This window comes from Scyliorhinus torazame, chromosome 2 (assembly GCF_047496885.1).
Source record: "Scyliorhinus torazame isolate Kashiwa2021f chromosome 2, sScyTor2.1, whole genome shotgun sequence".
NCBI lineage: Eukaryota > Metazoa > Chordata > Chondrichthyes > Carcharhiniformes > Scyliorhinidae > Scyliorhinus > Scyliorhinus torazame.
This window is the reverse complement of record NC_092708.1, coordinates 43,800,355-43,812,953: the sequence shown is the minus strand read 5'-3', so window position 1 is coordinate 43,812,953 and position 12,599 is coordinate 43,800,355. Positions and strand designations below refer to the sequence as shown.

Below are 12,599 nucleotides of genomic sequence, written 5' to 3'. Positions count from 1 at the left end.
ACTCACAATATTCCAATTGGGATCTGACCAAACCCTTATACAGCCTCAGAAGTACATCCCTGCTCTTGTATTCTAGCCCTCTCAACGTGAATGCTAACTGTCAACTGAACCTGCATGTAAACCTTAAGAGAATCCTGAACTGGGACTCCTAGTCCCTTTGTGCTTCTGATTCCCGAAGCCTTTTCCCATTTAGAAAATAGTCTCTGCCTCTATTATTCCTTTCAAAGTGCATTACCTCACACATTTCCACATTGTATTCTATCTGTTATTGCTTTGCCCAATCCCCTAGCCTGTCCAGGTCCTTCTGCAGCCTCCAGATCATTAATGTACATATGCATAGCTGTGGTCCCAACAGTGACCCGTGCGGAACACCACTAGTCACCGGCTGCCATCCGAAAAAGGACCCCTATATCCCAACTCACTGCCTTCTGCCAGTCAGCCAATCCTCTATCTTATTTCGTAACCTCCTGTATGGCACCTTGTCAAAGGCCTTCTGGAAATCTAAATAGATAACGTCCATTGGTTCTCCTTTGTTTAACCTCCTTGTTACCTCCTCAAAGAATTCTAACAGATTTGACGGACATGTCTCCTCTTGATGAATCCATGCTGACTCAGTCCTATTTTACCATGTACTTCTAAAGTACTCTGCAAGCTCATCCTTAATATTAGACTCTAAAACCTTACAAACAACCAAAAAACAGGCTAACCGGCCTGTAACCTCCTTTCTTCTGCTTCTGTCCTTTCTTAAACAGGGGTGTTACATTAGCCATGTTCCAATCCTCTGGGACTCTCCCTGCCTCCAGTTATTCCCAAAGATCACCAGCAATGCCTCCAGAATCTCCTCAGCTATCTGATTTATCCACCTACAGACTTTTCGTTTTCCCCAGTTGGAGCCAACTCTCTTACTGCTGAATTATAAGATTTAAGGGATGGTATGTAATTGAAACCTGAACATTTGTCAAATCCTAAAATAAAACGACGATGGCTGCTGAACGAAAAGTGTGGTTTGGGTCCCATAGCGAGAAATTTATGAATAAGTCACTACAGCCTTAGTCCAGTGACTAAAATATTTTGGGTCAAATGGCTGTCCACTCTTTGAAGTGATGAAACTTAAACCCTAAACTGGATGGCTTACACCTTATCTTACAAATTCATCCTTATGCCTAACACTTAGATAAGTTTGGTAAGTGTATTTCCAGAGCAGAAGCTATCGAAAACTCAGCTATCTGAGTTTTCAGATGTGCCATGAAGTTTTTGACTTCTGTTTGTATCCCAATAGCGATCAATGCCTTCCCATTTTGATAATTATTCATAATAATTAACTCAGAAATTAAGCTCCTCTTTTATTGGGAGCCTGCTCCAAATATCTTCCACTGATGGGAAATTTCTGGCGTTCCCGCCAGCGGGATCTTCCGGTCTCGCTGATGGGGAACCCCCGCCATGGGTTTCCCGATGCTGGGGTATGCGGACAATAGGAAACTCCGTTGACAGCGGCAGGACCAGAAGATCCGGCCACCTCCGCCACCACAAAAGATGTGGCAGGGGCACTGAACATCCCATCCACCATGAGAAATAAAGGCTGGGATTCTCCCGTCCCACCAGCAGTGGGAATCATCATGAGTGGGTTGAGAAGATCTGGAGAGCGGCCAAAAGTCTGCCACCTCCAGTCTAAATTGTTCATTTTAACTCTGTGCCCTGAGTTTGTGCACAATCCACATTGTTTAATCTAATTACAGCGAGAGCATTTATCCTTTGCAACACAAACAAAGAACAAAGAACAAAGAAATGTACAGCACAGGAACAGGCCCTTCGGCCCTCCAAGCCCGCGCCGACCATACTGCCCGACTAAACTACAATCTTCTACACTTCCTGGGTCCGTATCCTTCTATTCCCATCCTATTCATATATTTGTCAAGATGCCCCTTAAATGTCCCTATCGTCCCTGCTTCCACTACCTCCTCCGGTAGCGAGTTCCAGGCACCCACTACCCTCTGCGTAAAAAACTTGCCTCGTACATCTACTCTAAACCTTGCCCCTCTCACCTTAAACCTATGCCCCCTAGTAATTGACCCCTCTACCCTGGGGAAAAGCCTCTGACTATCCACTCTGTCTATGCCCCTCATAATTTTGTAGACCTCTATCAGGTCGCCCCTCAACCTCCTTCGTTCCAGAGAGAACAAACCGAGTTTATTCAATCGCTCCTCATAGCTTATGCCCTCCATACCAGGCAACATTCTGGTAAATCTCTTCTGCACCCTCTCTAAAGCCTCCACATCCTTCTGGTAGTGTGGCGACCAGAATTGAACACTATACTCCAAGTGTGGCCTAACTAAGGTTCTAACTAACACATTAAAGACCTAGATCACGTTTGTTCTCAATTATCTTTTCTCCTCAGAAAATTCAGCTCTGTGAGTTTCTCTTGATAACTTTCAAGCTTAGCACATTCAAAGTATCATCTTGCATCATTGGCGTTGACTATATATGTGTTTGTGTAACCTACCTCTTCATTCACCTGATGAAGGAGCAACGCCCTGAAAGCTAGTGATTCCAAACCTGTTGGACTTTAACCTCGTGTTGTGAGACTTGTACTGTGCCCACCCCAGTCCAACACCGGCATCTCCACATCGTTAGCATAGTAAGTGCAGTATTCATACTCTTAATCATTCTTTCCGCATGTCAGAACTTCCTGTCATTTTATTTTAAACTATGGTATCCAATATTGCACAATATTTTAAATTTGGCATCAATCGTGACAGCTGTAAGACTATAATATTCCTCAATAGTACTCAAAAGCATCATTTGTCAGGGAAAGAAGTGCAAGACTGTGGGTTTAGATTTTCCAAAACCTGTTCCTTTTGATGGCTGTCCCTTGATGGGAGTTGATTACAATATTTGATTAGATTTGTTGCCCAGATCAGCAAAGGACCCAGGTCACAGGTGGGTGAGGGTAGGATGGGAGTCGCAGGGTGGGAATCAAAGGAAAGTGGTGGGGGGGGGGGTCAGAGGTGTGGGGAAGGGTTGGTTTTCAGTGGTATCCCCCACTTCTCAATGTTGTGTCCTTCAAATAGACATTGAGTGCCTGACTATGGGGGCTGGCAAGCAAGCACAACAGGGTTTATTTTTTGAGTTCCCCATGTGGCAATTGCTTTGTCGCTACAGGTTGAACACCAACTGTGAAGGGATTGATTGCCCATTTACAGTCCTCAATTGGTGTCAGGGCAGGAAGACTGGCCAGGAGCCTTCCTGTCATGGACATAATGGGACAGAGGCGGGAAGGTCCTACTCAGCCCAGCCATCATCCTCCAACCCAATTAAACACTCCCTTCTCCCTGCCCCCTTCCCCCACCTCCAAACTCACCTCAGGGTGAACATTAAATTCCACCTTATTTCAGGAACAGCTACTCAGCTGTGATTTCCTCCCCAAATTGGCTAATAAGGTGGTCTGATAAGGTCATCGACTTGAAACATTCGTTTCTCTCTCCCCAGATGCTGCCTGGCCTGCTGAGAATGCCCAGCATTCCCAGCTGTTAATTTTGGATCTCTGGCATCCACAGTAATTTGCGATGTGTTCCCCTTAGCGGTTTTGAGATAATTACAAATTGTAAAAAATGTTACACTAAGAAGCCATCATTTTAATTGGACAACATATTTAGTCTCACCTGACTCTGTATGTTCTGACCATGTTTGGCTCGATTGAGATCCACAGTGTCGAGCCTTGTTGTGTACTTAGTCTTCGCTTCATTCCCATCAGCCCGATAAACCAACTAAAATTGACAAGAAATGAATAATTGCATCAAATACTTTGCCAAAATGTGCCACTGGTTATGTTATATCCATGATAAATTCCCATAATAAATCCATGGTATATGACTGGGTGGGTGCCTGTTAAGTACTGAAACCCATCATCATGCTTCAAGAGTCATCAAGATGAACTTAATCCTTTCAGAGTTTATTTATGCTCAAGATTGGGTTTATCTGTATCATTGATGTGACAACTGGACCTTTCAAGACGGAGATTGATAGAGTTTTGTTAGGAAGCACAATGAAAGAACAAGGAGTTAAGGCAGGTACATGGAGCTGAGGTGCAGAAATGGCAAGATCTAATTAAATGGAAGAGTAGGCTGGTGGGGCCGAATGCCGTCCTGCTGCTCCTATGTTCCTCTCGGGACATCCTCCTCCTCCTTCAGGTACCATGCTCTAAGAGGGCATTGGCAAGCCTAGGGCTTCCAGTGGATTGGTTCATGATGATGCTTGGCAAGTACTACAGTGGTTTTCTGTTACCTTCTGCAGTATGACTGACCAGAAAACCCTCCCACTCTTACCTCCTGCCATCAGGCGCATTGGAAGGATTTACAAGTTGCTCATCAACCTGTTTGGCCATGTTATCAATGTACCTTCCATGGTCTTCAAGTCCCAGAGTGCGACTTGCACCCGGAGCGGGACTTGTACATGGAGCTTCTGGCACAGGGTAGGAATGCCACTGGTACTTCACATGACCACCGTCATAGGAATATACTCCATTTATTTACATTCAAAGAGTTTAGGAGTGGGTTGACAGCAGGTAACGTTTAGGAATTACCATTGAAAATACAAACATATGAAAAATGAGGCTGCTTGTGGTTTTATTTTCAAGTTCCACATTCCCATCTACCCTGATAATCACTGACTCTCTTACATAATGAGAATCCATCTACCCTCAGCCTTAAAAATATTCAATGCCCCGTCCCCCACCCTTCCACGGTCTTCTGAGGCAGAGTTCCAAAGTCGCCCAATCCTCAGAGAAAAATATTCTGCTCATCTCAGTCCTACAATTCCAATTCTTTTCCCGCACCTTGTGGTGCAGACTTTCATCTGTTTCCCTAGCTAGCAAGTCTTGGAACAGGTCGCAAGTGAGGGGCTGAGAGCTTGAGCTGACCTGGTGTCTCTGCGCTTTTACAGCCAGCCATTGGCATGTTGGAAGGATTTGCAGGTTGACACATTCGACCTTTTTGGCTGTGTTATGAATGCACTTCCCTGGCCATCAAGTGCTGGCATGGGACTCGAACCCAGAGCTACTGGCTCAGAGGCAGGGATGCTAATTAGGGAACAAGGCTACATTGTCACTCATCAAGACTAGCCTGCAGTTGCGTGGGCTTTTTTGACTCACCTACTGTCTTGTCAAGACTGAGACATAAATTTGACTTGGTTCCAATCTTGCTTCCATGTCACATTAGAGGAAACTCAACCCGGAGATAAATGCTCCCCTTCTTCAGAAAGAACAGGCACTAGTTGATCATTATTTCATAATTAGGGATTAAAGTCCAGGCCTAAACACAGAGGAGGTATTGTAGCCTCTCGCAATGGGTAGCCTCTGAGCCAGACGTTCCAGGTTCAAGTCCCACTCCGGACTTGATGGTCAAGGAAGGTGTGTTCATTATGTGCTCAAACAGGTTGCATATCAACTTGTAAATCCCTCCAATATGTGCCTATGGCAGGTGGAAAGCTGAAAAATGATTGGAACCTCTACCATCATTATCCATAGCTCCAGGCTACAGCCTGCATGTTGGAGGGTATATTGTTCACAACACACTCCCTACTTAAACTGAAATACCACACCTGAAAAACAATCACAATATACTCACCCCTCACTGTCTTTAAGTTTACAAAGCCAATCCAATCATGAAAGATAGACTTTATCCCTCGAGCCGCCTATTTATTACGGGCCAGGGTTTAGAGAACTCCAAAGTGTATCATGGAGTTCACCTGACCCATAACTTTTAATAGATTTTGGCTATGGGGAGCACAAGGGCCCACTTTACAGGTGTGGTGCTACAGAGCTAAAGTACTTTTCAATTAAAACAATGTTTACTCTATGAATCCAGTTAACATTTTTATAAACACACAGTAAACATCTTAGCAGCAATCAACTCAAATACTCCCCCCCCCCCAAAGGATACAGTACTCTATAAGTAACCCTTAATCTTTCCTTGCAACATCCATAAGACAAATACCCTCTTCAACACAGACATCAGGTTTAAATTCTCTACTGAGAGCTGTTATCAATTTTAAATTAGCAAGTGATTTGAAGACATTCCTTTCATGCAGAAATAGATCAGAATTACACCTGGTTTTGCTGGTTGCAGCTCACAATCTGCAAAACTAAACTAAACACACCCTCTAGCTGCTAGCTCAAAGCAAAAGTAAAACAGACAGACAGCCCAGCTCCACCCACACTCTGACATCATTGCAGCTATTTGATAAACACCCATTTCTTAAAGGTACTCTCACATGACAATCATCCAAAAACAAATGCGAGTGTACATTTTATCACACCCTTCAGCACATGGCGTGAGATATGCCAGCCACCTTGATGTCCTCTATGGCAATATTAAGTGCAACAATTACCCATCAATGACTGACCAATGTATGCACTTTTGTAGAGATTTTGGCGAACTGATGTGCCCATAATAAGGTGGATCACCCTTCTTGGGTTTTCTGAAAGTAAGGTAGGTGTATACTAGAGCTCTCTCTCTTTGCTAAGAATCCACATCAAAGTTTGGTCTTGGCCTGAAGAGACATTTCTGTTTCATCCCTAGAATGTTAGAACGCTGGATCTTTAAAAAAATATCCTGCAGTGCCGAATGAGTCTGCACCAACCCTCTGAAAGAGCACCCTGCCTAAGCCCACTTCATAGAGGAAACCCACGCAGACAGTTACCCAAAGCCAGAATTGAACACGGATCCCTGGCACTGTGAGGAAGCAGTGCTAACCACTGTGTCGCCCTTTTCCCGATGTTACATAACATCTTCATGCATACTAAAACCGCCTTCCTATTGGTGATAAAAGTGAAGTTAGTATTCTGGTCTTATTTGAATACTATTAAGTGGCATGTTTGCAGGTTATATACGTACATTGCTCAAGTGAGTTTTCAGTTCTGTCACACGTCTATATTCCGGAGTATCAAGAACTGATGTATGCTTGTCACGTATCTTCTTGGCAGCTTTATCATAGCCAGTCTGAAAGAACACATGAAAAGCAGGTTAAAAAACCTTTTCAAATCTTTACTGGATAGAGAGTCATAATGATTTCAGAAATGTCACTTGTGCATCAGCACGGGAGTGGGACCTTTACTCCTCCTGAGCTAGGCCATGAACCTGAATCACTAATCCTGCTTCTCTTGTTCAACAGAAGTTGCCTGTCCAAGTGACAGTTTCCAGCATTTTCTGTTATTATTTCAGTAGTTCAGGGTCCATAGTGTGTTTTGTTTATGATTCGATATAAGGACCTTAAGGACTGTCAAAATGTCATGTGATTATTGTTCGCAATGTAGTGGCCAAGCCATTAAACAGTAGACGGGAGACCCCCACCCTGCCAGCCCCGGACCCCGCAGCGTGTTCTGTGGTGGTAGCGCAGGCCGCCATTGGCTGGTGCCAGGATCTTCCAATTTGACCACTCAATGGAGTTTCCTGTTCTTCGCATCCTCCATTGCCGGGGAACCCACACACGCGGGGCGAGGTCGCCGTCGGCAGGAGCAGAAGATCCCGCCGGCGGGAATGGCTGGAAAATCCCACACACTGTTACTGTTTGCAATGCAGAACTTGCTTCTCTGGATTGACTAAGTTTAGCAGGTCTCAGGAACTCGCTATTCCTGGCCATAATCTTAGACCAAATCTTTTGTGCTAAAAACGTACTTTTACAGTAAAGTTATAGGTCACAAAGACTAGGTTGGCTCCGGTCTTGTGTCCTTCTTCATTCCACAATTCACAATTCTGATAGTTGTTAATCAATCAATTAACAATGGCCCACCCCTGCTTTTGAATATAATTATTTCAGTCTTTAAGTTGCAGTAGTAGCTTATAACATCACTAGGCAATCCATTTTATTTTCAATTGGTGAGAAGTTATAGTATATCCAGGTTAAAGAAGGGAAGACGTACCCAGTATTTGTGGAAGTCACGCACTCGGATCATTTCAGGAGTTTCATACAGGAAGCATCCAAAACCTCTCAGCCATTGAAGATCTTCCTTGTACTTATTCTATGTCAGAAACAGTAACAAACTTAGTACTGTGCAGAAAGCATGATGCTAGAATTTAAACAAAGTGCACAAATAAGCAAGAGCAGATTTAATAATTACATCGCTCGTGATAACGCCAACATAGCGGTGATGGAGCAGCTCGGGAGTAATGGGAAGAGAAGTCTTCTGACCTTTGAGCCTGAAATACTCCGATTTATATGACAGCTAAAGGAAAACAACAAGTCAAATCATGTAATTCTTTTTGGCAAATAAAATATACTTGGTTTAAACTTTTATTTTTCAATTTCTAATCTTACGTCACTGATTGCCTCCTGTGTAGCTTTGACTTGACGAAGTTCAGGGGTGTCATGAGTGGGGTGAATCTTGTCTTTATGGGTGTCATACTGTAACCGATACAGTCGCTGTATAAGAGAAAAATATTTAATGCAACACACATTCACATTTCCCCCAGTGATCTTTGTTGATCATGCTAACAGTATGCCCACGTTACCTGGTTTAAAATATGATCTGCTTTCTTGGCTGCAGTGATGCTGATGGTTTCTGGGATCAAATTGTAACCCCTCGCTTTCATATGTTCATAAGCTTCTTTGTACTTCAGCTAGAAAAGAAAACGAGAAATGCTTTTTGCAATGATCCCCAGCTTAAGAACAAAATCTAACAGTTTTTAAACAGGAGTAAATACAAAAGCATAATTATTTGTGGAAATGGATTTCCTTTGATTTTGTTGACTTGTAGTTAGTGCTGAAACCCTTCAATGGTTCCATTACCATTGTCTGCATTTGCCACACAGGTTCTCAGACTATCCACCTTAACAGCAACAGCCGATTAGCAGAAACCCTGTAGAAACAGCGCAAGTAGCAATTCCCTGCATTAAAACAGTGGCAACATTTCAAATGTACTTCATCAGGGGGTGAAGCACTTAATGGTGTGAATGATGCTACACCAGATAATGGCTGGAATTCTCCAGCCATTGCGATTCACAGTTCTTGTCAGCAGCTCACTCCCGTCTGCTTGTTTCCTGACGACATGGGGTGGCTTCAATGAGAAATCCCATTGACAAGCAGTAGGAAGAGAGAATCACGCCGCCCGCGAACAGCGCTCCGGCAAGGAACACGTGGCTGGGGAAGCGAAGAATCCAACCCAATATGCTACAATGATATTGTTTGGATGATAGATGTTAGCCATGACACTGGGAGTACCCTCGTGCTCTCCTCTGAAATAGTGTTGTGGAGTTCCATTATGTCCACCTGATAGGACATCCCATCTAAAACATGACACTTCTGCACCTCTGTCTATGCAGTAGCCCCTCGGTTCTGATCTGAATTTCCAGCCCAGGTTTTGTGCTAAAATCTCTGGAGTGGGAGTTGAACATGTAACATGAAATGAAAATTGTTTATTGTCACAAGTAGGCTTCAAATGAAGTTACTGTGAAAAGCCCCCAGTCGCCACATTCCGACGCCTGTTCGGGGAGGCTGGTACATTCTGACTCAGGTGAAATCGCCACCACAAGGCTATAGCTGACAGCAAAGAGGAGGGAAGGGAAATAAGAACAAAAATAAAATAAAACAGTCTAAAAGATAGTCATGCTGATGGAGTGCTGTCAGAAAGAAACCAACATGCTTTGGGAAAATAGGTCAGATTGGACACCAAAGGTTCATGGGGGCGTTGACAACAAAACACTACCACAACAGCAGTTGGAAAGCTGCAACTACAGAACCTTAAAGATGATGGTAATATCTATTATCTGTCTCAAGATCTGCTCAATAAATTAATCGTCTTGTGAAGGCCTTAATACGAAATCATCCTTTATTCTTGTGGATGAGATTGATATACAGTGTGTCAGGATTTCTGCCCCGCGGTGGGTTTTCTGGCATGAGGAATGGCTCGTCATTAGCTGCCGACAGGATTTTACAGTCCCACCGAAGTCAATGGCCGTTTGCATTGCTTGCCGGCTGCGCCACCGGGGAACCCGCCTTCGCTGGAAGGGCTGGAAAATCTCAGCCAGTTTTTTGGGAAATAAGACGTGAATTAGCGCAAACAACTCCTGAGCATAGAGTGGTGCTATGGCTGGCCTCACGAGAGATGGATAATTCTGCAAAACAAAAGCCCAGTTAGATGAGCGTTTGGGACAATCTATGATGTTGGCTTTCATTGACAGGAGGAACATTGGCCACTTTTGCATCCAGGGTACTGATATTGAGGTTGTATTGTTTATATCAATTTGTTACATTTCTAGTTTAATGTATTGCTTGCAATGGATGATGCCATTTGTGTTTGAATCTGATAATCAAACTCTGAGTCCAGGAACAAAACTTTTAATTCAATCAATATTGATAGAGCAAGTAAGACTAAACCACTCCTCAACAACAACCTATATTTGTCTAGCACCTTTAGCATAATGGAACATCCCAAGGCACTTCACAGAAGCCTTATGAAGCAAAGTATGACACTGAGTCACATTGGGAGGTGACTAAAAGCTTGGTTAAAAGCCTTGGTTTTCAAGGAGTGCCTTAAAGGAGAAAAGTGCAGTAGAAGGGAGATTGAGAGCTTTAGGGTGGGTATTCAAGAGCCTGGGTATTAGGCAACTGAAGGTATGGCCAGCATTGGTGGAGCAATTAAAATTGGCGATGAACAAGTAGGCCAGAATTGGAGGAGCACAGATTTCTCGGAGGGTTGTGGGGTTGTAGAAGGTTATACAGATAGGAAGGGGTGAATCCATGAAAACAGGGATGAGAATTTTAAAATCAAGATCTTTTCCTGACAGGGAACCAATGCAGGTCAACAAGCGCTGGGATAATAAAGGAATGGGAATCGCAAAGAGTTAAGATGCAGGCAACTGAGTTTTGGAATTACCAAAGGTTTGCAGAAGAGAGAATGTGGAAGACCCAGACAGGAGTGCGTTGGAATAGTTGAGCCTTGAGCTCACAAAAATTAGTTGTTCAGCAGCAGATGAGCGGAGTTAAGGGAAAGGCTGAGTGATATTAGCGGGGTGGAAATAGGCCATCCTACTAATGGCGGAAACTCACCTTGGGCTCAAATGTGGCACCAAGATTGCGAACAGACTTTCTCATTCTCAGGCTGTTGTCAGAGGGTGGGATGGAGTTTTTTTTTAGCATGTGCAGTAATCATCGAGCCCGGCATTAGCTGCCGCAGTGGCTAGTTGGAGCTCTCTGAGCCTCCCGCTGAATTATGTCAGAGAGCAGTCTTCAATGATGTGAGTCATTGATTGGGGGTCCACCAGAATGGCAGTCTGGGTTCCCTGCAAGACCCCACTTGTGTCCGTTTGCTGCAAAGGCCTTGGCCAGTGTGGAAGTGGTTGAGGAGTGCCCAATGTTGGCATGGCAGGTTGAAGCCGGATGGGCTGTGCGATCTGTGTTGAGAAAGTAGTTCTTAATGATGGTGTGTTTGGTTCCATTCCTGCTGCCACAGGTCCTCTGCTGTTACTCCTTGGCATGGTGATCTTAGCCATACAGGCTGGCATGATGGGTGGCCAGCTCCAGGTGGATTAGTAAGGTCCGTGCATACCACCACATACCGAGCATTAGGATCTGCCACGATCCTGGTGACTGATAACAAAACTTGCCGCACCTCGACCCTTCCATCAAAGCCCAAGCAGGCTTGGATTGCTGCAAACCTTCTCCAGGAGCTTTCTTGTTGTAATCTCACTCCGATCAGGATCCGCGCTTTTTGAAGGGAAAACATTCTGGATCGGTACTACAGGGTTCCCGCACCGAACACATGCCAAAAAGAAAAAGGAAGCAAAAAATCCACAGAAGGTAATTCTTCGGCAGACTCGGAGGCTTTGTGCAATTCGTGAGAGGAGAAAATGGGGGCGGCAGCATTGTCGACGATGGCCTCCCAATAACAGCAGATATGCTCTCGCATATGCTCACAAAGGAGTTTGACAAACACTTTGACAAGCAATGGACGTTGGTGTCAGTGAGTTTATGGAAATCGATCGAGGAAGCGCTGGGCCCCTTCTGGGTGAAACTTGATAAGGCCCCGAGGCGATAAAGAAGCATGGCAACGTGATAGAGGGTGTGGAGAAGGTGCTGATGAGGCAAGGTGAGCAGCTTGCATCATTGGAAGCCGATAAGGCAAAGGTCTACAAAATTATGAGGGGCATAGACAGAGTGGGTAGTCAGAGGCTTTTCCCCAGGGTAGAGGGGTCAATTACTAGGGGGCATAGGTTTAAGATGCGAGGGGCAAGGTTTAGAGGAGATGTACGAGGCAAGTTTTTTACACAGAGGGTAGTGGGTGCCTGGAACTCGCTGCCGGAGGAGGTGGTGGAAGCAGGGACGATAGGGACATTTAAGGGGCATCTTGACAAATACATGAATAGGATGGGAATAGAGGGATACAGACCCAGGAAGTGTAGAAGATTTTAGTTAAGACGGGCAGCATGGTCGGCACAGGCTTGGAGGGCCGAAGGGCCTGTTCCTGTGCTGTACATTTCTTTGTTCTTTGGTGGCCGATGGGTATAAGAGATTAAAGGCTAAGGCCGATGATCTTAAAAATCGGTCAAGAAGGCAGACCTCATAGTCGTGGGGTTGCCGTAGCCGACGGAGGGCCCAAATCCCATGGA

General features: G+C 44.6%; 1 protein-coding gene across 50 annotated transcripts in view; it reads right to left on the bottom strand.

Moving 5' to 3' along the window:
* neb (nebulin) overlaps positions 1 to 12,599 on the bottom strand; it is a 376,446-nt gene that overhangs the window by 119,119 nt on the left and 244,728 nt on the right. For all 50 annotated transcript variants that reach the window (XM_072470732.1, XM_072470804.1, XM_072470803.1 and 47 more), the window contains 6 exons: positions 8,505 to 8,612; positions 8,311 to 8,415; positions 8,114 to 8,218; positions 7,916 to 8,014; positions 6,891 to 6,995; positions 3,660 to 3,764 (listed from right to left, as the gene is read on the bottom strand). In XM_072470732.1, the coding sequence (XP_072326833.1) occupies positions 3,660 to 3,764; positions 6,891 to 6,995; positions 7,916 to 8,014; positions 8,114 to 8,218; positions 8,311 to 8,415; positions 8,505 to 8,612 (627 nt within the window). The remainder of the gene's footprint in view (positions 1 to 3,659; positions 3,765 to 6,890; positions 6,996 to 7,915; positions 8,015 to 8,113; positions 8,219 to 8,310; positions 8,416 to 8,504; positions 8,613 to 12,599) is intronic.